The sequence below is a fragment of the Amblyraja radiata genome, chromosome 24, assembly GCF_010909765.2.
Source record: "Amblyraja radiata isolate CabotCenter1 chromosome 24, sAmbRad1.1.pri, whole genome shotgun sequence".
Taxonomy (NCBI): Eukaryota; Metazoa; Chordata; class Chondrichthyes; order Rajiformes; family Rajidae; genus Amblyraja; species Amblyraja radiata.
The window spans coordinates 15,692,558-15,716,537 of NC_045979.1; the positions used below are offsets into that span (position 1 = coordinate 15,692,558).

Below are 23,980 nucleotides of genomic sequence, written 5' to 3' on the forward strand. Positions count from 1 at the left end.
TCTTCTATTACTAATTGCAACATATCAAGTGGTACCAGGAAGTTGTGTCAGGAAGCAAGTATCAATTATGGATTCTTGTGACCATTACATAGGGTGCAAACATAGAACATGTGGTGCAAAATATGAAGATATACCCAGCCTTGTGAATAAATATTTGTCAGCAGCCAATGACTTTTCTATTTTTCACCATCTGCCTTTCCCATATTTTATATTAAATAACTGCCAGAAGCAATATTCATTTTGATTGGCAATGCAAAATAAATTGAGAACAGTGCTCCCTGCACATTAAACATAGCTATATCTCGTTTCCGGTCAAATGCCAGCTGTCTTATTTTATCCTGTTTTCTGGACGTCAGCACAAATCCAAACTTACGATAAACAATACAGAGAACTAGGTGGCAAGTATGACTAAGCAACACAGCTCACCAATGATTTTTTTTAAATTGCAGAAATACCTTCACTGGAAGATGACTTTTCAATGGCAATCAAAGATGGACAATCAATGCCAACATTGCTATCCTGTAAAGTGATCAAGTGGAAAAATGAAATCAGATTGAGCTTTTTGTGTCGTTTAATGATCAATTCATGTGTCAATCTAACAGTTCTGACAATACCAGGAAACAAATAGTAAGATTACATTTCTGTAAATGCTGGAAATCAAACTGAAAGTTCCTTGTTCGCAAATCAGTATATGTCTTAATAGCCCAAATTTACTTTTGATTTTCACCCAAGAAGGCAGCATCCTTAACATACTAATTTTCCAGCAAATGCATAAGAAATTTGGTTAATATAGAAACACAAGGAACTGCAGATGCTGGCTTACAACCGCGAGGGATTATGTTGTGGAGCAAAATTAACTTCAGCCAACCCTGTGACAAACATCTCTATTCCATTCAAGGGTGAACAAGTTCATCTACTGCCACTTGAATGCCAAGCTTCTGAGGTCTTTCATCAATAGCCTTCCCTAGACCAAGCACAGGGCAAATAAAGCAGCAGTCTTTCGATTTGAAATGTTTCATCTCTCTGGCATACATGTTGCCCAATTCTTTCTAATCTTACTTTAGCTAGACTTTCACGCTATGGGTTCCAATCTGCATCCAAATACGGCATTCAACGATTTACAAATGTCCTCAGGTGTCCTTCACCCACCACTTCCATCATATACCAGTAACATAGTCAAGCAGTTTCATAGTGGTTCGCTAACATAGTTAGTAATTACAGTTAAATAACAAAAAACAGGATATTACATACATAAATTAACACAAAAATAACACACTATTCACAAACAAAACTTTTTGCCATTTTCAGAATCACAGGCAGATCTTTTTCGTGCTGCAGCTCTATCCTTCGTCACATCTGGTTCCACCTGGTTCAGATTCTCTTTGAGGCATTCAGGTACCTGAAAGAAAAAAAGATGAATTAATTTACTGTTAAACTTGACTGCAAGATTATTTAATAACAGCAGGGAACTAAAATATTATGCTAACTTACTTGCCCATGATATAAAATATATTTTAAACAGGAGTATTTAAAATCATTACATTCAGATCTTTACTCAAAATGCAACTATAGATAATACATACAGCTTAGATTAGTATCTCCATCACCATATTACTTGGCTCACTTCCTCTTCTATTGAAACGCTCATTCACATAGTTGATAAAAGTATACTTGAGTTTTCCAATATTACAGTGACTCTCCCAAATTCTTCTGTACGCAAACTTATCATTCAAAACCATTACTTAGTGTCCTAACTTGCCTTGTCCTTTTTATCTATCTGTCTAGTGGCAGCTGACCCTATATAGGCTTCTATTTTTGATTGATAACATTTTGGAAGAACTTAAATTATTTTTGCCTCACTCGTAGCAAAAGTGTACAAAACTAGTCGTTCTGCGTAAATAGAAATTGTTTAGTTTAGAGATACAGCGTGGAAACAGACCCTTCAGCCCACTGAGTCCACGCCAACCAGCTATCCCCGCACATTAACATGATCCTACACACACTAGGGACAATTTACACATACACCAAGCCAATTAACCTACATACCTGTACGTTTTTGGAGCGTGGAAGGAAACTGAAGATCTCAGAGAAAACCCACACGGTCACGGGGAGAACATGCAAACTCCGTACAGACAGCACACGTCGGGATTGAACCCGGGTTTCCGTCGCTGCAAGTGCTGTAAGGCAGCAACTTTACCGCTGAACCACCTAAATGGTGTTACTGGAGCAGCAGCTTTACCTCCACTCATCAGCTTGAGCATTTTGTACTTTAATAAACTGGAAGCACAAGCTGATGCAGTGTTAGAGAGGACAAGCTCTTAATTACCAGTTATAACTTTTTACAAAAAAAATGAAATGAAACAGGGACTAAAGGCAAAATAGCATTTGTCCAAAACAAACTAAAGGGCAATGAAAATCATATACCGTTCTGGCACACTGTAACTCATGGGATTAATGCCCAAAATGCAAAAGCCATTTACCCATTAACGATGGTTTCTTAAAAACACTTATTTTTCCCCAACAAGCTTTGCTCCAATAGTCACCATTATCAGCTGGGGTTTAGGGCTTAATTATTGGGAAGAAAGGTGAGGCTGCGTACTGCGGTCAAGAATTTCTCTGGACTGATCTTGGCATGGATCATTCAAGAGCCCCAAGTATTAGATTAATCAAATATGTATTTACAAATGCCGAGCGCAAGGGCAGCACAGTGGCGCAGCTGGTAGAGCTGTTGCTTCACAACGCAGAGACCTGGATTTGATCCTGACCTCGGGTGCTGTCTGTGTGGAGATTGAACGTTCTCACTGCGACCAAGTGGGTTGCCTCTAGGTGCTCTGGTTTCTTCCTACATCCCAAAGATGTGCAGGTTTATGGGTTATTTGACCTCTGTAAATCACCCCTAGTGTGCAAGCAGTAGATGAGAAAATGGGATAACACAGAACTAAAGTGAATGAGTGATCAATGGTCAGCGTGGACTCAGTTGGCTGAAGAACCCATTTCCATGCTGTATTTCTATTGAAAAAAAAAGAGTACTTCAGGACTTAATGTTTATTTTAGGGGACTAATAAAAACCAAAAAGTATTAAATATTTATTTAGCTAATTCTCTCCCAATTCCGTAATAATTACAGGTGTATGAGAAAGCAATATTTATCACTTCCATTAAAGTTAGTCTACTTTTTTCACGTAAACAAGCTAAACCATGGAAAGCAATTGTCCGATCAGGCACTAACAAAAATGAATGCATTTCATCCAAAACCCGATGGACATTAATAATTGGGAATGATGGTTGATTCCTTCCTCAGTTCAAAATCAAAAATATCAACCAATGTATACCTACGTTAACAAATCAGCTCAAACTAAACACTTGATTACAATTGTTGTCTAAGTTATCATGCTCTTGAGACATTATTTTCACCAACTGTATGCTGTCTATGGGCAGAGGACAAGGGTGAGATCAGCAAATTACAGTTGGATAAGCCAAATCCTATTTTTACAATAAGATTGCAATTATATGTGAACAATCTTGTATATTCTCACATTTATATTGAATCAATCCCTCATAAGCCAAAATTGTAGCCCTGATCTTCCAAGCTACCTCACTGTGGCTTTGCCACTTTAAAAAAAAAGCAGTCTCTGCAGCTGTGCACTATATTTTGCACGCTGCATTACCTGTTGTTTTTGTGCATAATTTGATTTTTGATTGATTGATTATACCTTTAATAATCCTTTACAGGAAATACAGTGCCACGACAGCTTCAAGACAGACATAACACCACACATTTCCTCAAATAGCTTCCATACTTAACAAGTTAAAATACAAGTTAAAATACAAGTTAAAATACAATGAATGAAAAAAAGTGCAGTTATTTATGCGCATTATATAACCTTATAGCAACTGGTATACAAGACTTCCTATGTCTCTCAGTCTTGCACATTGGTGCAATCAGTCTCTGACTGAAGATGCTGTTCTTGATCACCTTCAGGGCATGGAGTGGGTGAGTGGGGTTGGTCATTATTGAACCCAGTTTGTTCAGAGTTCTGGCCTCTGCCACCTGCTGGACCGTTCGTTGCTCAGCCCCGACCACTGAGCCGGCCTTCCTGATCAGCTTGTCCAGTCTGTTTTTATCCGCTATGCGGGCACCATCTCCCCAACAGGCCACAGCAAAAAACAGAGCACTGGCCACCACTGAATGGTAGACACTGCACAGCAGAGGTTGGCAGATGTTAAATGACCTCAGCCTCCTTAAAAAATACAGTCGACTTTGTCCCTTCCTGTACACCGCCTCCATATGACCCTTCCAGTCCAGCTCACTGTCAAGCTGCACACCAAGGTACCTGTGGTTAGCGACCACCTCCACCTCAGTGCCCTTAATGGTGATTGGTGTTGGTTGAGTCCTCCTCCTCCTGAAGTCCACAACTATCTCCTTGGTTTTTGTGGTGTTAAGATGGAGGTTATTGTGTGCACTCCACTCCACAAAGTTGCTTATTATGTCTCTATACTCCTCCTCATTGCCCCCTTTGATGAGGCTGACAACAGCTGTGTCATCCGAAAATTTCTGCAAAAAGCAGCTGTTGGTGTTATATTGGAGATCCGCAGTGTAGATGGTAAACAGGAATGGAGCCAGCACAGTTCCTTGTGGAGCCCCTGTGCTGCTCAAGATGGTGCTTGAGACATTGTTCTGTAGGCGCACGTACTGTGGTCTGAGGGAAAGGTAATCCAAACACCACAGTACCAGTGATTGTACTCATACAAGGTATGATTTGACTGGATGGCATGCAAAACAGTTTTTCCACTGTATCTCTCGCTAAACCGGACAATAATAAACAATGCCACTGGTGTAGATGACTACGGATGAGCTACGGGTCAACCCTTTGCATTAACATAGAAAATAGGTGCAGGAGTAGGCCATTCGGCCCTTCGAGCCTGCACCGCCATTCGATATGATCATGGCTGATCATCCATGAGTTATCATACTCAAATTTGGAAGGAAAGCAAAGCCATTTTTATGTTCTTATGCCAGCCATACAAAATGTGACACATTTAAGGAAATAGAAAGAGATACCTCTATGCAAATATTAAAACACACCTTGGCCTTAGTTTGTTTTGCATGCTTTAATGTCCATTGTTTTGCATTTTCCAGAAATGACTGCCGGTTATATTTGAATTCAGATGACTAAAATAAAAACGTGAAATTGCATTAGGTTATTTCAGAATATGTTTCCCTCAATGTAATTTATACTGTAACTATACAAGTGTTCAATTTTCATCTACTGGCTAGTCCTGGCTTTGTTGTTCCGATCAGAAAGGCAAAAACATACCAGAAGTCAAGAGGAAATGACCACATTTGACTATTTATATCAAATCAGAATTTTTATATTCTATATCCTGTAATTGCAATCCTGAATGTCAGTTATAACAATGGTAGGTATATAAAACAAACCTATGAAAAAATTGAAAATGTTCTGACATCAGAAAAACCAATGTAAAATAATAGATAGCTTTACATTTTGCGATAAAGTTTAAAAATATCGTCTTTTTTTAAAATTAAATTGAAACAATAAGTGTTCATGTAGATGATTAAATTGCATTTCAGAGAGCTCAAAGGGAGGAAAATGTGAAAGAACAAAAATAAAGTTATAGTGTTAACAAATTTGGTATCAAATCAGAGAGGCTCAAAAATGTTTAAAGGATAAATAACGTTATCTCATCAACTCTTCAAATTCAAGCACCATTTTCAAATTAAGCAATGTTTGGCTGTGTGGAAACTAATGCTAATAAATGTATTTGCTGGAACTTAATTGAATTTTTCATCCCAAGGATAAAAAATAATTAGGATTATCAAGTGTAAATTATGGATAACTGTTTTTTGGCAATCAGTGCAAGAGTAATTATTTTGCATCCCAGTTATTTGGAAATCAAACTTTGAAATGTCTGCAATAACAGATTGCAACACTAGAGGACCTCTGCGAGCTATGAAAAAAGGCAAGCACAAAAAAAATGACATATTAATATTAAAGTTGTGGAGAAAATGGGATAAATGAAAAACATGCTAGAAATGTCTAACATATCAAAAAAATAAACTAATCAAAACAGATGAGGTTATCACTTTTTTATAGTAATTATTTAAAGAATAGGATAAAGGATATTAAAGTCAGTAATTCAGCACAGATACAAACTTTTTTTCCTCCTAGACAGTGGTGAATCTTTGAAATTCTCAAGAGTATTCTGCATTCAACACAGACTGATGTTTTGTTGATATCAATAAGGAATCAAAAGGTATAGATCAACTACAGAGTGATGCTGAAGATTAGGTAACATTCTTATTGAATGGATGACAATATGCCCTACCCCTGATTCAATTCTATACATCTGACCACTTGTTCCATTCTATAACTTATTGAGCCAAGGGGCTACATACGGCAAATCAGACTTCTCAGCTTTATGCCATCCTTATTAAAATTGTAAACCAATTAATATTACCATTTCTTTGAATGGTGTTTATAAAAGTTATTTTTTGAACTATATTAAATTTAAAGATATTTTTACGTTTCAAAGATTTTTCTGATCCAAGGCGCTTGGAAATAGTCTAAAGACGTTCCAATATAATTGTGTGGGGAGCCATTTCGTATAAGGCACAGGCACCATCCATCGTGGTCCAACACATTGTGTTCAATGACAAGCAGCATGAATGTGCATCAATCGCAAGAGTGGTTGACAGCTGGACCTTGCCAGTGGTGGAATCAGATATAATTACGTCTTTAAGAAGCATACAAACAAATAGGTCATCAAAGCATATGGTTCTTAAGCGGGCAATAGCGATTAGTGTAGGTGGCCAATAGTTGCATGGTAATGATGGAGCTATGAGCCTATTTGCGTGCTGTATGAATATGACAGAAGTCATACTTTTTTTCAAAGGAAGACATCTTGCAAGCACTGGTGCGGAATTGAAAGTTTGGCATAGGGAAGTTCAAAAACAAGTGTGCTCTACCACTGGAGAAGCGGTATTTCAATGAGATGTTAAACAGAGGCTTGTCTTTCATCTGAATTAATGCCTACTTCCCCTTCTCATGATGTGCAACTACACCAAATGCATCATATCTTTTTTCATCTTCCCTTCCCACATTTTCAGAAGCCAAACAATCCTTCCAGATAAAATAGCAATTCTCTTTACTTCTTTCAAATGGGGGTTTTATTCTCACTACGCAATCACTGAAAGTACCCAAAGTAAATTGGGCAATTGCTATACAGAATACTTAGTCAGTAGCGGCAGTGGCTCAGCTGGTGGGGTTGCTGCCTCACAGCGCTAGAAATTCGGGTTTGATCTTGACCTCGGATGATGTCTTTGTGGAGTTTGCACGTTTTCCCTGTGAGTTTCCTAGTGGTGCTCCAGTTTCCTCCCGCATCCCAAAGACGTGCGGGTTTGCAGGTTAATTAGCCTTTGTAAAGTGCCCCTAGTGTAAAGGAAACGTATTTGATAAGTGGTAAAACATAGAACTAGTGTGAATGGATGATCGATGGTTAGTTTGGACTCAGTGGGCCAAAAGGCCTGTTTCCATGCTCCCCAATGCAATCCACAAGGGTGATTCCAAGCTTCCAGTTGCTTTTTTCTTAAATTCTCCATCTCATCCCCACTCTGACCCTCCATCATTGTTCTCCAATAGTTAGGCTTGAGAAACAATTCCTCATGTTCCGACAAATACATTACAATCTTTGAGTCAATTTTGAATTCAATAATTTCATATAACCAACCTTTCTATTGTGAACTGGCCGATTCTGATGAAACATTACAGGTTCATGATCCTAATTCAGTTTTTCTCTGAAAAAACGTTGCCCAACCTGTTGAGCATTGCCAGTATTCTCTAATTCTAGAATTCAGCAACTGCTCCGTTTCACATTTTAGTTTCAGCAATTTTTCCACTTTTTGCACATTTGCATCACCTCCAGTCAGAACATCTGCGATCAACAAGCTTTCAGAATGGAGATGATAACACTATCACTTTGTCAATAGTCTTTCTGGCTCTCCTCTCACAGCCATTCCCTTTGTTCTCTCAACGTTTCTCCCTTCTCCACAATGCAAAACATTTCATTTCTACCTTTTCCAAATTCTAATCAAAAACCATCCATATACATCAATGATTTGGGTGAAGGGATTCAAAGTGACATTAGCAAATTTGCAGATGACACATAGCTGGGTGGCCGTGTGAACTGTGAGGAGGATGCTATGAGAATACAGGGTGACGTGGACAGGTTGGGGGAGTGGGCAGATGCATGTTTCCGATGTTGGGGGGGAGTCCAGAACCAGGGGTCACAGTTTAAGAATAAGGGGTAAGCCATTTAGAACGGAGACGAGGAAACACTTTTCCTCACAGAGGGTTGTGATTCTGTGGAATTCTCTGGCTCAGAGGGCGGTTCTCTGGATACTTTCAAGAGAGACCTAGATAGGGCTCTTAAAGATAGCGGAGTCAGGGGATATGGGGAGAAGGCAGGAACGGGGTACTGATTGGGGATGATCAGCCATGATCACACTGAACTGGCTCGAAGGGCCTACTCCTGCACCTATTGTCTATTTTGAACTCTAATTTTCTTTTTCTTTCGAGAGATGTTGTCTGATTTGTTGCACATTTCCAGAATTCTTCAAATTTCCAACATCTTCAGAAATGTTTTTGATTGTTAGCTTGTGCATTATATGTTGTACATTCCGTAGAACTTAAACATACTTTCATTTTGAGATAGGTTCAATCAACATATTGTATATTATACACAATCAGTAATTTTAAAAACTTACAATGTCAGCCATGAGAGGATCATCTGGATTAGGTTCTGACATCAATAAATGAATAGAAGTTAACACAGTGGAGATATTAAGAGATGGTCTCCAGGCTCCCTGGATAACAAAGTTAACATATTTTAGCATTGTGTTTCCAAGTAAAATCTACATTTGAAATTAGCATTTTTCTCTTTTTTATGACATAGTATTTACTTGCAATGGACAAACTTGTTTACATTACACAATAACTCAATAAACAAATTGTTGAAATTTAGAATATGTAGTTAGAAACCAGTTCCATATCAAATAAATATTGACATCTGTGGAAGAGGAAACTAGTCGAAATAATTTTGCACAACAGAAAAAATTGATTTTAAAAAAGAACTTCACTGGGTAAAAAGAAAAATAATGCAACGTGCTGCTATAAAAATAGAATTAACTATCTCAAAAAGTTTAAAATTATAATAGTATAGCTTTCAGTAGCAGCCAGAGTCAAAGCCATTTATTGAAAGGCAAACTGAATTTGTATTAGATTTTTGCTCAAAGTACAGAACATGTGACATAAAATCCCCGAGAAACCACATGTTAAAATATCGTGGTTACTAAGTTACAGTTGGGAAGACCATAGCATGTGGTTGTGAAGTCATCTTTGTATCCAGTTTTGAAAATACCAAGTACAGCATATCATAATCTTTTTAAGCTGCTTCCAAAAGCAAATTGCACGAATGTGGTATTTCTTAAACAATTTACTGTGCCCTTAAGCAAGAACATAATGTGGTATTTTATTTAAGCACTTTAACATAATGGCCGAGGATCTTCGTTAGGCTCCGATACAAACACTAAATTCCAGGAAAGTAGATTGTCAACCAATTTAACATCCTGGAGGCAAAACCAAAAGTGCAATATTCTGATGAAGTGGCTCACTGGCATTTCAATTTTGAGAGCAAGTGCTACTGGGAATTGGAGTGGAAAATAGCAAAAGATATGAACAGGAATTATTTATTCTCATTGCCTCACAGATATAGGAAGTTCCTAGTTCAAAGTATAGCATCTAGACAGGCAAACAAACATAAAATTGTGGATTGATATTATTGCTATAACTAACCAAGTTCTGTTCACAGTGTAAAATAATGCATATTAAAGTTAATGTTTGACCTTCTTGTGACCATTAAAAAAAGCCACAAAGTTTAGGTATCATTTCAATTCCTAAAAATAGTACACATGAATTCCAAAAAGGTAGAAGTTCCAAGATGTATTTTTTGACAATTAATTTTTCATTTCTCAAAAGGCAATGGAGGGAGATATATACATATAGTTTTAGTGAATGCAGTAAGGACAGTAACATTGTAGACTCATGTTTAACCAAAATATCAATACAGGTGCACAACCTTTTATCCGAAAGCCTTGGGACCAGACACTTTTCGTAATTCAGAATTTGTCGGCCTTCGGAATGGAATTTTTTTAGCGTAGATTTTAATGGCTGGCTCAGTGGTAGAGTGCTCGGCTCATATCCGCGAGGTCGCGAGTTTGCGCCTTGATCCCGGCAGTTACTCGGTCGCGAGTTTGAGTCTTCAATGTCATTTTTTCTTGCAGAATAAATGTCTGTATGAAATGCAGTGTGTTGAATGAATTCCTGAATTTGTAAATGTGCCCGCAGCATTGAATCACCTCTCGCACTCATGTCACCCTAGCGGGGCTACATGCCCTTAGGCGGCCTAGCTCGGGGATTCTTGAATCCCCGAGCTAGGTCGCGAGTTTGCGCCTCGATCCTGGCAGTTACTCGGTCGCGAGTTTGAGTCTTCAATGTAGTTTTTTCTTGCAGAATAAATGTTTGTATGAAATGCAGTGTAGGAGAGGTGTACTGACTGTGTAGGCAGAACTTTGGAAGTGATTGCCCACCAGTCTAAAAAGCCACTGTGTCTCCCTGTCCCTGGGATAGCAGGGGGCGATCAAACATCACAATACCCCCCTCCCCCTCCAACTCCAGAGGAATCCGCTCCCCGATGGGCCGCTACGGCGACAAGTGGCAATTTGCCCACAGCCCGAGCTGCGCTCCCTCATCCGCCACCCCAAGAACAAGACGTACCTTGCACACCATCAGCTTCTGCCCCTACGTGTTCCTCTGGAGTTGGAGCGGGGCTGGGCTGGAGTTGCTGCTGGCTGTGGGTCTCTGGGATCTCCGTGCTTGCAGTGGGCCTGGGGGTCGGTGTCCCGTTGGTCCTGACGTCTCCGGCCACCCCCCTGGACTGGAGCTGAGACTGGGAACTGTACCGCCCTTGCCCCCTCCCTCTGCAACTGCAAACAACCCCACTCTCCTGCAAGGGCGGTACAGTTCCCGGAGGATGGCAGGTGGCCGGAGACGTCAGGACCAACAGGAACCCGCTCCCCGATGGGCCCCTACGACGCCCCGAGCTGCGCCCCGTCATCCGCAACCCAGGTTCCTCTGTAGTTGGAGCGGGGCTGGGCTGCTGTTGGCTGTGGGTCTCTGGGATCTCCGTGCTTGCAGTGGGCCTGGGGGTCGGTGTCCCGATGAGGGGGCGCAGCTCGGGGAACGGCTTCTGGTGGTCCTGACGTCTCCGGCCAGTTTGCAGTTTTCCTCTGGAGTTGGAACGGGGCTGGGCTGCTGCTGGCTGTGGGTCTCTGGGATCTCCGTGCTTGCAGTGGGCCTGGGGGTCGGTGTCCCGTTGGTCCTGACGTCTCCGGTGACTGGCACTGACCTGCTGGTATCGCCGACGTGAAGACAGTGAGTGCAAAGCCCCCGCGCCGGTGCAATGAGCGGGGAGCTGGAGAGGGGAGGGAAGGGGTCACACACATGGCCGGGAAGCAGAGGGGTGTAGGTGGGGTGAAACTGAAGGGAGCGACAATCTGCTGCTGCCTGCCCGCTGAGTTAAAAAGTTCCCACGCAAGACTCACGATACACTGTGTATCGTGAGTCTACCGTGGGAACTTTTTAACTCAGCGGGCAGGCAGCAGCATATTGTTAATTATTAACCCTCCCGCGCAATATACCCTCACCTTCTCTTTTATGAATGGGGATTTAGTTCCCCTTTCTTCGAGGACCGACCGGAGGTTCCGCTGTCACCTCTGCGGGCCGCCCTTGGTGAACGTTTTCAAGGACCTTTCTTCAAGGACCGAAAAAATGTCCGCTATTCGGAGGTTTTCGTTATTTGGATCTTCGGATAAAAGGTTGTGCACCTGTAGCATCAAGTAATTAACAAATAATTCTGATTACCTTTGGAGGCAACTTCAAGATGTCCAAGCAGATCCTTCCTGCCGTGTCAATGTTAGGATGATAGATCGGAGTAAGAAAACGGATTTTGGGAGGCTCAAATGGGTATCTAAATAAGAGCATTTAGAAAGAATGCGATTATTCAATTTATTAATACCCATAATCAATTTATTTTAAATGAGAACGGGTGCTATTAAAACTTTGCCTGCTTTAAATTAAACTAAGCATCTCAGTTATATTTGCTCCCAAGTCATTCTTAACACACAAGATAAACATTTTGCTAACAGCGAGCCAGGTTCAGTCATGAGCTCTAAAGTTATCTGTGTGGAGCTTGCATACTATCACCGTGACTGCATGGATTTCCCCGATGCTCTGGTATCCCCCCCCCCCCCCCCCACACATTCTAAATTGTGAGGGCACTCAAGATGTTGGAGTGGGCTGCTGGAGCAGCCAAGCCTGTAGATCAGACGCGGCCTGCAGCGACAAGGAGCAGCGGAAGGCATCAACAACATAGTTTGGCCAGGCCAATCCCTGCAACTCCGTGCCAGTGCCACCACGAGGACAACAGACCATTATAGCCAAGTTAAGACTCTACCTTTAACAACTCTGAATGGGAAAGGATACAAGATAGCGCCAGCACCATGATGCCTCTTGTCTACTGTTCTAATTTCACAAGTGTAAGTTTTTTTTTTAAATCAGCTATTTTATAACAGTTTAGAGGCAAAATAAATGACTGTATAAAATGTTGAAACTAAATTTACCTTTCAGGAACAATAATTTCAAGATTAAATATTCCACCTTCATATGGTGAATTAGCACCTCCCATAATTTCTAGAGAGAAAAAAAACAATCAGGGCTTGTGTTCATAACTGTTAGGCCAGTTGGACGGTGTGGTGGCGCAGCAGTAGAGTTGCTGTCTTACAGTGCTTGCAGCGCCAGAGACCCGGGTTCGATCCTGACTACGGGTGCTGTTTGTACGGAGTTTGAACATTCTCCTCATGACCATGTGAGTTTTCTCCAAGATCTTCAGTTTCCTCCCACACTCCAAAGACATACAGGTATGTAGGTAAATTGGTTTGGTAAATTAAAAAATCGGCCCTAGTGTGTGTAGGATATTGTTAATATGCGGGGATCGTTCGTCGGCGCAGACTCGGTGAGCGGAAGGGCTTATTTCATGCTGTCTCTAAACTAAACACCAGATTATATTTGATTTAAAATCAAAGACATTGATTAACCTTGGGAGTTCAAATCAATAAAAACAATACCGGGCCATATACCAGTTAAGCTTTAATAAAGTAGGAAGGACTGGTTTACACCAAAGATAGACACAAAATGCTAGAGTAACTCAGCGGAACAAGTTGCATCTCTGGAGAAACGGAATGACATATATTGAGTCCTTTCTTCGGGTAGTAATAAAAGATTTCCCCAGCATATGAATGATCCGACTTGGGGGGGGGGGGGGGGGGGGGGGGGGGGAACTGACCATGCTAATTCTCCATTACATTTCAAAATCATTTTCAAGCTGGCAATTATAATAATCTTTTATGATATTCATTCATGACTGGATACAGTACAGGCACCTCCTGTTTTACAAGTGTTTGACTAGTGCATTTTTTAAATAATGTGTTTGTTCCTTTAATATCAAAGCTTGATTTACGCGCTGTTATTTTTGCAATAACGTACTCAAATTTACTGCTGACAAGACAGCATGGTCACGTATTGTTTAATTTACGTGTTTTTGAATCTCGAGCTGCTTTTCAAGCACATATCCCTGCATAAAACACGAGGTGCCTGTATATATTCCATTAGTTTAATTACAGGTGATGCCAGACCAATTATGAATGAAATTATAGCAAGTGTATGTACAGCAATATATGGGTTACTATAGGAATCTGACATTTCTTACTTATGGAAATATCGGCTTACAGACATTTGCCAGAACTGTATTTACATTAAATGCCTGCAACTTAAGCACTGGCTTGTCCCTATATACATGTGCAGGTTTAGAACAGTTAACTGTAGATGTAGGTACACACAATTGCTGGGGAAACTCAGCGGGTGCAGCAGCATCTATGGAGCGAAGGAAATAGGCGACGTTTCGGGCCGAAACCCTTCTTCAGACTGTAGATGTACTTGTGTAATAATTTAAAGTGTGAGAAAAGCAGACCAATGTTTATGGCAATTCATTGAATGCATCACATTCGAATGGTGGTGCAAACATGTCTGTATTTTACTTGTTAAATTCAAATCTTGATCCAAAGCATAGAATCATATATTTGAGACGTGCAGAAGAATTCACGGGCATTGCTTTTTAACATCAAAATAAATTGTTTCCATGTGCACTGAAATGCTAAAGTGGCTTGGGCTGAGGGAAAATTAGTCATTTAACCTATTTTCTTACAACTCATGTCGTTTTGTGGGCAACAATCAGAAACTAGTATCTATGATGCAAACGTGATCGGCAAGGTTATAAAAAATGGCCTCATACTATGAGCATACAATAGATTTGAGACCATTGCAAGAAGGAACACTTATTAGTTTAGATTAGAGAATGAAAAGAGGCCTTTTGGCCAACCAAGTCAATGTTAGCCATCGATCACCTGTTCACATTAGTTTTGTGTTAACCCACTTTCTCATCAACTCTCTACACACTAGGCGCATTTCAAAGGTCAATTAATCTACAAACCCACATGTCTTAGGGATGTCGGAGGAAACTGGAGCACCTGGAGGAAACCCACACAGTCATTGGGAGAATGTGGAAACTCCACAGACGGCACTCAGGTCAAGATCGAACCCGGGTCTCTGGTGCTCGATGGCAACAGCTCTACCAGCCACGCCACCATGCTGCCCTTTATAGCTTACTAGACCAAGTGGGACCCGTTGGGCCCTGTCCCCCAATGCGGGGGGGGGGGGGGGGGGGGGAGAAGCGCGGTGTCAGCGCTCACCCCAGAGACAGGCGCCCCTCGGTGCCAATCACCTCCATCACCCCCCACAAGGAAAATTATGGAATTTATGGAGGCAATCAATGGTCCTCACATTGAGGGGGGCGGGGTGCGGGCAGGTCGGGGGTGGAGGCAGGGGGTTTGGGGGAAGGGGGTGAGTGAGAGGTGGGGTGGGCAACGTGGACTTGACATGTGGGGGGCGGGGTTGTGGCCACTCTGTGTCTCTTGGCCTCTCTGTCTCTCTGTCTCCCTCTCTCTGTCTGTCTCTCCCTCGATGGCACCCCACAGTGACCAGCGTTGACGGAAGGCCTCAAGCATCCCCGTGTTCCCTCTACAGGTACACACGAGCACGGACGTAGGCCCGGAAGAGGGGCAGGCAGCCGACTCTGGTGTGACCATCAACCGCCTGCTGCCTAGACCCTCGAATGGGCATCTCTGCCAGGTCCAGGTGCAAACTGACAGGGAGATTCCCCCCCCCCCTCCCCAAATCGGCCCTCCCAACTCCCTGCCTTGTGCCCAAACACCAGGATCGTGGGCCTAAAATGCAATCAGAAGTTGAGGAGTAGCCCCTCCAGATATTGGTACAGGGGCAGCAACCTCATGCTGCAGTTACCGTTGGCAACGTCCCATTGTGATGGCATTGTCGCACTCGGCAGCTTGAGAGCCCATTGAGATTGGTGCACTGTGAGTTGCATTGTGACATCATCAGTGGAACATCCTGGAAAAATGGCTGTTGGTGAGAAGCTGCGGTTACTGTTGGCAATGCCCCATTGTGATGTCATTGTGGCTGTGTGCGAGGACCGTTTTTTCCCTTTTCTTAAAACTTGAATCATTGACAACCTCGGAAATATAGGTGGCAATGTGGCAGGAAGATGTTTATCGCCACCAAGAGAAAAATGTGAGTAGGAATGTGTGAAAATGGGAAGGCTGTGGCCTAGCTTTTGGAAGAAGATAGGAATTAACCAGATTGACACAGAGACACATCGTGGGCACAAACACAAACAAGATAACGACTTTTAGTTATATAGAGATTAAATTATACCAAGAAATTACTATTTTATCTTCTATATCCAACTTAAATTTTGATAAAACCACAGATGCAATTGGTAGACACTTTGTATTCAAATATAGTCGAGTAATACCAAGCAGAATATAATTGAATATTGAGGCACCTATTTGGTACAGAAAACTTCAGTGTTTACAAAGGCAAGAACAAAAAAGGTCTGCTATTCCTGGAAGAAATTAAAAACATACGTGCTCGTAATTCATCCGTTTGATCACAATTCTGCCAGCAAGAAATACCAGGAGGAGGCTGATTTGCCAATAGCTGTAGTTCTTTTTTTAACCTTGAAACTCTTTGCATTATCTTGCCGTAATCTGTATATTCCAAGGTGGCCTGCAGAAACATTAAAATTTAGCACTGAAATATTCAAGGAAATTGTGTATCAAGAACATTTAATCAACCGCTTGGTAAAATGTGTACACAGTAACAAAAAAGTGTCATCTTACTGGAGAACCATGGGGCAATTTAATTAGGAGAAATGTGAGGTTTTGCATTTTGGGAAGTCTAACATGGGCAGGACCTACACAGTGAATGGTAGGGCTCTGGAGAGTGTTGTAGAGCAGAGGGATCTAGGAGTGTATGTAGGTTGTGAAATGTCTGACTGAAGAAGGGTTTCGGCCCGAAACGTCGCCTATTTCCTTCGCTCCATAGATGCTGCTGCACCCGCTGAGTTCCTCCAGCAATTTTGTGTACCTAGGAGTGTATGTACATGGTTCATTGAAGGTGGTGTTGCAGGTAGATCAGATGGTCAAAATGGCTTTTGGCACATTGGCCTTGATCAGTTAGAGTATTGTATCGAAAGTGTAAGAAAGAACTGCAGTTGCTGGTTTAAATCGAAGGTACACACAAAATGCTGGAGTAACTCAGCGGGACAGTCTGAAGAAGGGTCTCGACCCGAAACGTCACCCATTCCTTCCCTCCAGAGATGCTGTCTATCCCACTGAGTTACTCCAGCATTTTGTGTCTACTTATTGGGTATAGACGTTGGGAGGTCATGTTAGTTATATAAGACGTTCGTGAAGCCACGTATAGACTATTGTGTTCCATTCTGGGCACCATGCTATAGGAAAGATGTTGTCAAGCTGGAAATGGTACAGAGAAGATTTACGAGGATATTGCCAGGACTAGATCGTCTGAGCTCTAGGGAGAGGTTGAATACGCTGGGAATCTATTCATTGGAGTGCAGGAGGATAATGCGTGATTTTACAGAGGTGCATAAAATCCTGAGGAAAATAGAAAGAGAAAAGTCTCTTGCCCGGAGTAGGTGAATCGAGGACATAGGTTTAAGGTGATGGGGGAAAAGATTTAATAAGAATCTGAGGGGTGACTTTGCCACACAAAGGGTGGTGAGTGTTTGCAACAAGCTGCTGGGAGGAAATAGTTGAGGCTGTGACTATCCCAACATTTAAGAAACAATTAGACAGGTACATGGATAGGACAGATTTGGAGGGATATGGACCAAACACAGGTAGGTGGGACCAGTATAGCCGGGATATGTTGGTGGTGTGGGCAAGTTGGACCGTTGTATCTGTCTAATTTATAACAGGGAATTGCAAAATATGCTGAAGGCATGGCAATGAATGGTGGTGCGATTAAATTTACCAAGGTTAAACGCGAGATTAAGAAATTCTCAGATGTCTCGAAGGGGTGTGGTTCTGGACCAGAGACAATCAAAGTGTGTAGGTTCTTGGGTTTTCCATTGCATTATCAGCAGAACTCCATCCAGCAACACAACTTCCTTTGTTGAAAGCAGAACAAACTAAATAGCAGTAATTCAAGATACTTCATGCCACGTTAAAAAAGGAAGTCATTCAACCAATTAACACAAAGTTATACTGCAAGTTTACATTGTATACTTATCAATTCAGTTAATCTATCGTGTTTTCTCAACCTCACACATCATTAGCAATTGCATTGTTAACCATACAACAGGTGCCTTTAGCTCCCATGGATATGTTCTTCCTATGGTTGCACATCACTCACACTGTTTCAGGTCTCCTGTACCTCATGACCCGTCCATCCCAGTGATGACTGCATCTTAGAACTAGCCCGTAACACAAGTCCACAGTTACCATGTACTTTCAGCAAAGGTGCAAGAAAAACGGTCTGCAGAAGAGTCCCTTCCTGAAACGTCATCTATCAATGTCCTCCACAGATGCTGCCTGACCCACCTTTACTCCAGCACTTTCTTTTAATCATGTCCTCAATTATCATCTCCTTGGGTATCGTGTGCATGTACCAAGTGATTTATGATTTTTTTTTTTTAACTTCTATCGCCAACATGTACTTTTTAATTTTTTATTCCACCGTGCTCTTTGTGGCTCCATTTTACAATTCCTAACAGCTCAGTGGTCAGTGCACTTTCACAACATGCCCTACTTGAACCCATCTCCTAACTTGCTTTGTTTCCCATTTCCAAAAAGAAAGTGATGCTTAATAACATGTCAATTCCATCATATCTGCTATTATTATATTCCGTGACAAAAATACAGACGAGTCAATTCCAAATCCAAGAATAATAACTTTGAGCTGCACAAATGTGAGTATTCCTCAGCAACTCCAAGTGTTATTTTGCCATTTTCATTGAATGATTACTTGTTGTGATCATGGTCTTGGAATCAATGTGCTGAAAATCCCAACAGCAGTGAAAATACATTTAAGTCTTGGGAGTGCATCGTGTGCTTCCATAGCTGCAGTGGACTTGGCAGACCTTTGGGTCATTATGACCCAAGATATTCACTTTCTGCTGACTACCTCAACCACAATGGGCAAAGAAGAGGGCACTGCATTGAAGTCTCTTGCATGTTAATCTTCCATCTTCACTCCTGAATCACATCCCAAAGCAAAACAGCCTCACATTTTCATACATCACTTCCACGCTGCTTGTATGCTGAATATTCTCCCTTCAACATTGGGTATTCCATGTAAAATAGTTTTGCCGAAATTCTTTCATTTTCTAATCGGTACACTAAATGTAGACAAGAAGCTGCTGGTTTACAAAAAAAAAGACGAAGTGCTGGTGTAACAGCAGGTCAGGCAGCATCCCCAGAGAACACGGATAGATGATGTTTTGGATCGGAACCCGACTTCCCGGTTGCCATATTGTCCAGAGATGCTGCCAGCCCACCTGAATATTCTCCCTTGAACATTCAGTCATAAGGAATAGGAGTAGAATTAGGCCATTCGACCCATCAAGTTTACTCCAATCATGGCTGATCTATCTCTCCCTCCTAACCCCATTCTCCTGCCATCTCCCCATAACCTTTGACACCTGTACTAATCAAGAATCTATCTCTGCCTTAAAAATATCCAGTGACATTGCCTCCTCAGCCTTCTGTGGCAAAGAATTCCACAGATTCACCACCCTCTGACTAAAGAAATGTCTCCTCATCTCCTTCCTAAAAGAACTTCCTTTAATTCTGAGGCTATGACCTCTCGTCTGAGACTCCCCCACTAGTGGAAACATCTTCTCCATATCCACTCAATCCGCGCCTTTCACTATTCTGTACGTTTCAATGAGGTCCTCCAGCGAGTCCAGGCCCAGTGCCCAAAAAACACTCATCATAGGTTAGTCTACTCATTCCTGGGATTATTCTTGTAAATCTCCTCTGGACCCTCCAGCACCAGCACATCCTTCCTCAGACATGGTGCCCAAATGTGGCCTTAGAGCCTCAACATTACATTCCTGTTTTTGCATACAAGCCCTCTTGAAATAAATGCTAGCATTGAGTTTGCTATCTTTACTACCGATTCAACTTGCAGATTCACTTTTTGGGAATCCTGCACCAGCACTCCCAAGTCCCTTTGCACCTCCGATTTCTGGATTCTCACCCCATTTAGAAAATAGTTTACGCCTTTATTCCTACTACCAAAATGCATAACTCCACACTTTGCCACACTATATTCCATCTGCCACTTCTCTGCCCACTCTCCCAACCTGTCCAAGCCCATCTGCAGAGATCCTGTTTTCTCTACGCTTCCTGTACCTCCATCTATTTTCATATCATCTGCAAACTTTGCCACAAAGCCTTCAAACTCCTTGTCCAAATCATATTTACAAAGTAAGTAGCGGCCCCAGCACCGACCCTTGCGGAACTCCACTAGTCACTGGCAACCAACCAGAAAAAGCCCCTTTTATTGCCACTCTTTGTCTTCTGCCATCCAGCCAACCTGGATGTATACTAGTATCTGCCCTTTGATACTGTGGGCTCTCATCTTCCTAAGCAGCCTAACGTGTGGCACCTTTTTAAAGGCTTTCTGAAAATCTAAGTGAACAACATCTACTGATTCTCCTTTGTCTGCCCTGCTATTTACTTCAAAGAATTCCTGCAAATTTGTCAAGCAAGACCTCCCCTTCACAAAGCCACGCTGACCAGCCTATTTTATTGTGAACTTATCAGATAATCCATGTAAAATCGTTTTGCCTAAATTCTTTCATTTTCTAATCGGTACACTAAATGTAAACATAAAGCAGCTAGTTTACAAAAAAAAAAGACAAAGTGCTGGTGTAACTCAGTGGGTCAGGCAGCATCTCTGGAAAATATGGATAACAAACAGAAAGGCGAGTCCAGATCCAAAACATCATCTATCCATGTTCTCCTGGGATGCTGCCTGACCCGCTGAGTTGCAGTCTGCACATTAAATGACTCCACACAAGCCAAATTAAAAGGATCCGAAAGTTATTTATTTTTGCGGGTATCTTCATTGTATTAATGATTATATAATGCCATAAACTTGCACCTTTCAAAAATCTAGATGTCATTGAATTAAATTGTCTTTTAAAGATTTCTCCAAATCCTCAAATAAGATCTTATGAAGTTTGTAGCACTGGTACACAATGCTTCAAAGCTCCTTACTCATCATGAGCAACAAGGGAGTTTTTTCTTCTTCGGGTGATATGCAAGATTTCTATTCTTGGACCTTGATGATTAGTTTGCCCTAATAAACATCGTCACTCTACTTAGAGAACCATGTTACGTTACTTCACACTTAGGTTGCTGCCCTGTAACCTCCATTCACAACAACATCTTATCCTCATCACTAAAATATGGTCTGCAATCATCCTTGATGAATAGTTTTAGTTTTTAATTTTAGGGGTTGCAGCATGGAAACACCTTTTTTGTCCCATCGAATCCACGCTGACCAGCGATCACCCATATACCAGTTCGATCCTACACACTAGGGAAAATTTACAGAAGCCAATTAACCTACAAACCTGCACGTCTTTGGAATGTGGGAGGAAACCGGAGCACCCGGAGAAAACCCATGCGGTAACAGGGAGAAGGTACAAACTCTGCACAGACAGCAACCGAGATCAGGATTGAATCTGGGTTTCTGGCTCTTTGAGGCAGCGACGGTAATTCTGTGCCACTATGCCAGCCGATTACATAGTTCTGCTATAACATGCATTTCCATGACACATATACAATACAATGCAAGCAAGTTTAGGTTGAGATTTATTAATGCCACCTGTACCAGTGAAAAGCTTTGTTTTGCATGCTATCCAATCAGATCAGATAATACAAAGATAGACACAAAATGCTGGAGTAACTCAGAGGGCCAGGCATCTTTGGAGAGAAGGAATGGATGACATTTTGGGTCAAGATCCACGACGCTAGGAAGGGTCTCTACCCAAAACGTCACCCATTCCTTCCCTCCGGAGACGCTGATAGTCCCGCTGAGTTACCATTTTGTGTCCATCTTCGGTTTAAACCAGCAACTGCAGTTCCTTCCTACACAGACCAGATAACACTATACATAAATACAATCATGTCAAGCTCAAGAACAATAGGTAGAGCAAAGGGGAAGATACTGAATGCAGAATATAGTTCTCAGCATTGTAGTGCATCAGTTCCATAGACAAATCCAATGTCCACAACAGGGTAGAGGTGACTTAGATGGTACCCTAGCATAGGGTACCATCCAAGCAGCACAGTGTCACAGCAGTAGAGTTGCTGCCTTACATTGCCAGAGACCCGGGTTCATCCTGACATTGGGTGCTGTCTGTACGGAGTTTATATGTTCTCCCCGTGACTGCGTGGGTTTTCGCCGGGTGCTACGGGTTTCTCCTACGCTCCAAAGACATACAGGCTTGTAGGCTAATTGGCTTGGTAACATTGTAAATTGTCCCTAGTGTATGTGCGCAGGATAATGTTAGTTGCAGGGATCGCTATTCGGCACAGACTCAGTGGGCCAAAGGGCCTGTTTTCACCCTGTATCTCTAAACTAAACAAATGGAAGGACCGTTCAGAAGCATGCTATGAGGGGAATGAGCTGTTCCCAAGTCTGCATTCAAGCTTATGGAATGAATCAGGGAACACTGTTTGCATTACACAAAGCAAACTGGTCATAATACAATTTTTTTAGGAACAGAGAACCACTTTGGAAATTGACAAAGAAAAAAAAAAGCACGGCCTTGGATTTAATTAGTATTAGGGGGAAAAATATTTATCTTCAATAGTTAGACACGTTTGATTTGTCTCATAAGAAATACTACTTTAACCACAGGCTACCATTAACATTGACACGTGTTTAATAAAGTATGATTGCAGAATGCAACATTATAGCCTTTGGTATCTTTAACTTGCAGTGACAAAAATTAACTCATTGCTATTTTCCAAAAAGATAGCTTGCTTATTGCTAGCCTGAAGCGCTCGAGCCCCTGACAACTTTCCCATCGCTGACAATTCTTTAATCATCCGATTTCCTATAACATGAAAATGCAATAATCGTATTGGAACAGAACTACCTGTCCCAGCAGCTATTCCCGCTCTCCGCCAGACCAAAGATACTTGCACCAGACCTCGCACTCACAGTCAAAGATCTTAGATCTTTGCTCACCGTAATCTCTTCCCGCCGAGCGGCCGCTTTCAAATAGCCCGCGCGAGCCACCTCCTGCAACGGCCGCTTCCGGTCTCCCGCGGCCGGCGAAGCAAAACCCGGCGCGGATTCACCACTGCCGGACTGGAGCAGGTCGGCTCCTCTCCACACCTCTTCTCTCCTCTCCTCTCCACTCCTCTCCTCTTCTCTCCATCACTCTTGTCCATTCCAATCATCTACACTCTTCCCCACTACTCTTTCCTCGCCTAACTCCACTCCACCACATTACTCCTATCCATTCCAATCCACTTCACCATTCTTATCTATTTAAATCCACTCCTATCCATGTCCTCTCCCATGCCTTTCCACCTTTTTCTCCATTCCACTCAAATGCAACCCCAAGAGCCAGGACCAAAGATGGCCAGGACAGATGCAAGAAACAACGTGACACGAGAGGAACAACACGCTGCTGGAGGAAGTCAGATGTTCAGGTGGGATTCTGCCGGACATCCAAGCATTCAGTCATAGTCCCGCGGATGGCGGCTCAGCATCACTGGCGTCTCAGCCAAGGATATTCACCAACTGTTCATCTGGTACTGTGCAGGGTTACCATTGCAACAAGACATCATTAGGTACCTTGATCCTTCTGCCCACCTTCCCTTCCCCATCTGGCTCCACCTATTACCAAGTATCTCTGGGTCTCCCATTAATGCCTTGGGCTACCACCAGGTATCCAGTCTCATGCAAAACCCCCGATGTTACTCTCGTTTCTTCTCTCTCCCCAACCCATATTGTTCCAACTGCCATCTACTGGCCTATGTGCCCCTCCATCATCTACTCTGTGAATCTTACATTAATATGCTAATCATAGATATCTATAGCAACCACCAGCTCTCCATTCTCAACCAAAACCCCTAATGATGTGCCTTTTACACCCCAACCCTCCTTTTTGCACCCTTCCTAGCCATCTGGTTTCATCCATCATCCACCAGCCTCTGTCCATCCCCACACCATCATTTAGTCTCTTTGCATCTCCCATTATTGTGCTAATCTTAGATGTTGCTGCCTACCACCCTCAACCAAAATCCTCAACTATGTGTCCTTTATACACCACTTCTTTCTCCTTTGTGCACTTTTCCTGGCCATCTGGTTGAATCTATC

General features: G+C 42.1%; 1 protein-coding gene across 3 annotated transcripts; it reads right to left on the reverse strand.

Moving 5' to 3' along the window:
* Positions 1-553: 553 nt before the first annotated feature.
* Positions 554-22,914, reverse strand: ube2t (ubiquitin conjugating enzyme E2 T). 3 transcript variants are annotated; one of them, XM_033042484.1, is made up of 7 exons: positions 22,841-22,914; positions 16,192-16,333; positions 12,757-12,826; positions 11,999-12,104; positions 8,785-8,883; positions 5,062-5,172; positions 554-1,399 (listed from the first exon to the last, which is right to left on the reverse strand). In XM_033042484.1, the coding sequence occupies exons 2-7, from the start codon at positions 16,298-16,300 to the stop codon at positions 1,280-1,282; spliced, it is 615 nt and encodes a 204-aa protein (XP_032898375.1). In that variant the 5' UTR covers positions 16,301-16,333; positions 22,841-22,914; the 3' UTR covers positions 554-1,279. The 3 variants fall into 3 exon arrangements, with proteins under 3 accessions (XP_032898375.1, XP_032898376.1, XP_032898374.1); XM_033042485.1 differs by lacking the exon at positions 22,841-22,914 and adding an exon at positions 22,749-22,813 and having other exon boundaries at positions 5,086-5,172; XM_033042483.1 differs by lacking the exon at positions 22,841-22,914 and adding an exon at positions 22,749-22,806.
* Between the last annotated feature and the right edge of the window lie 1,066 nt (positions 22,915-23,980).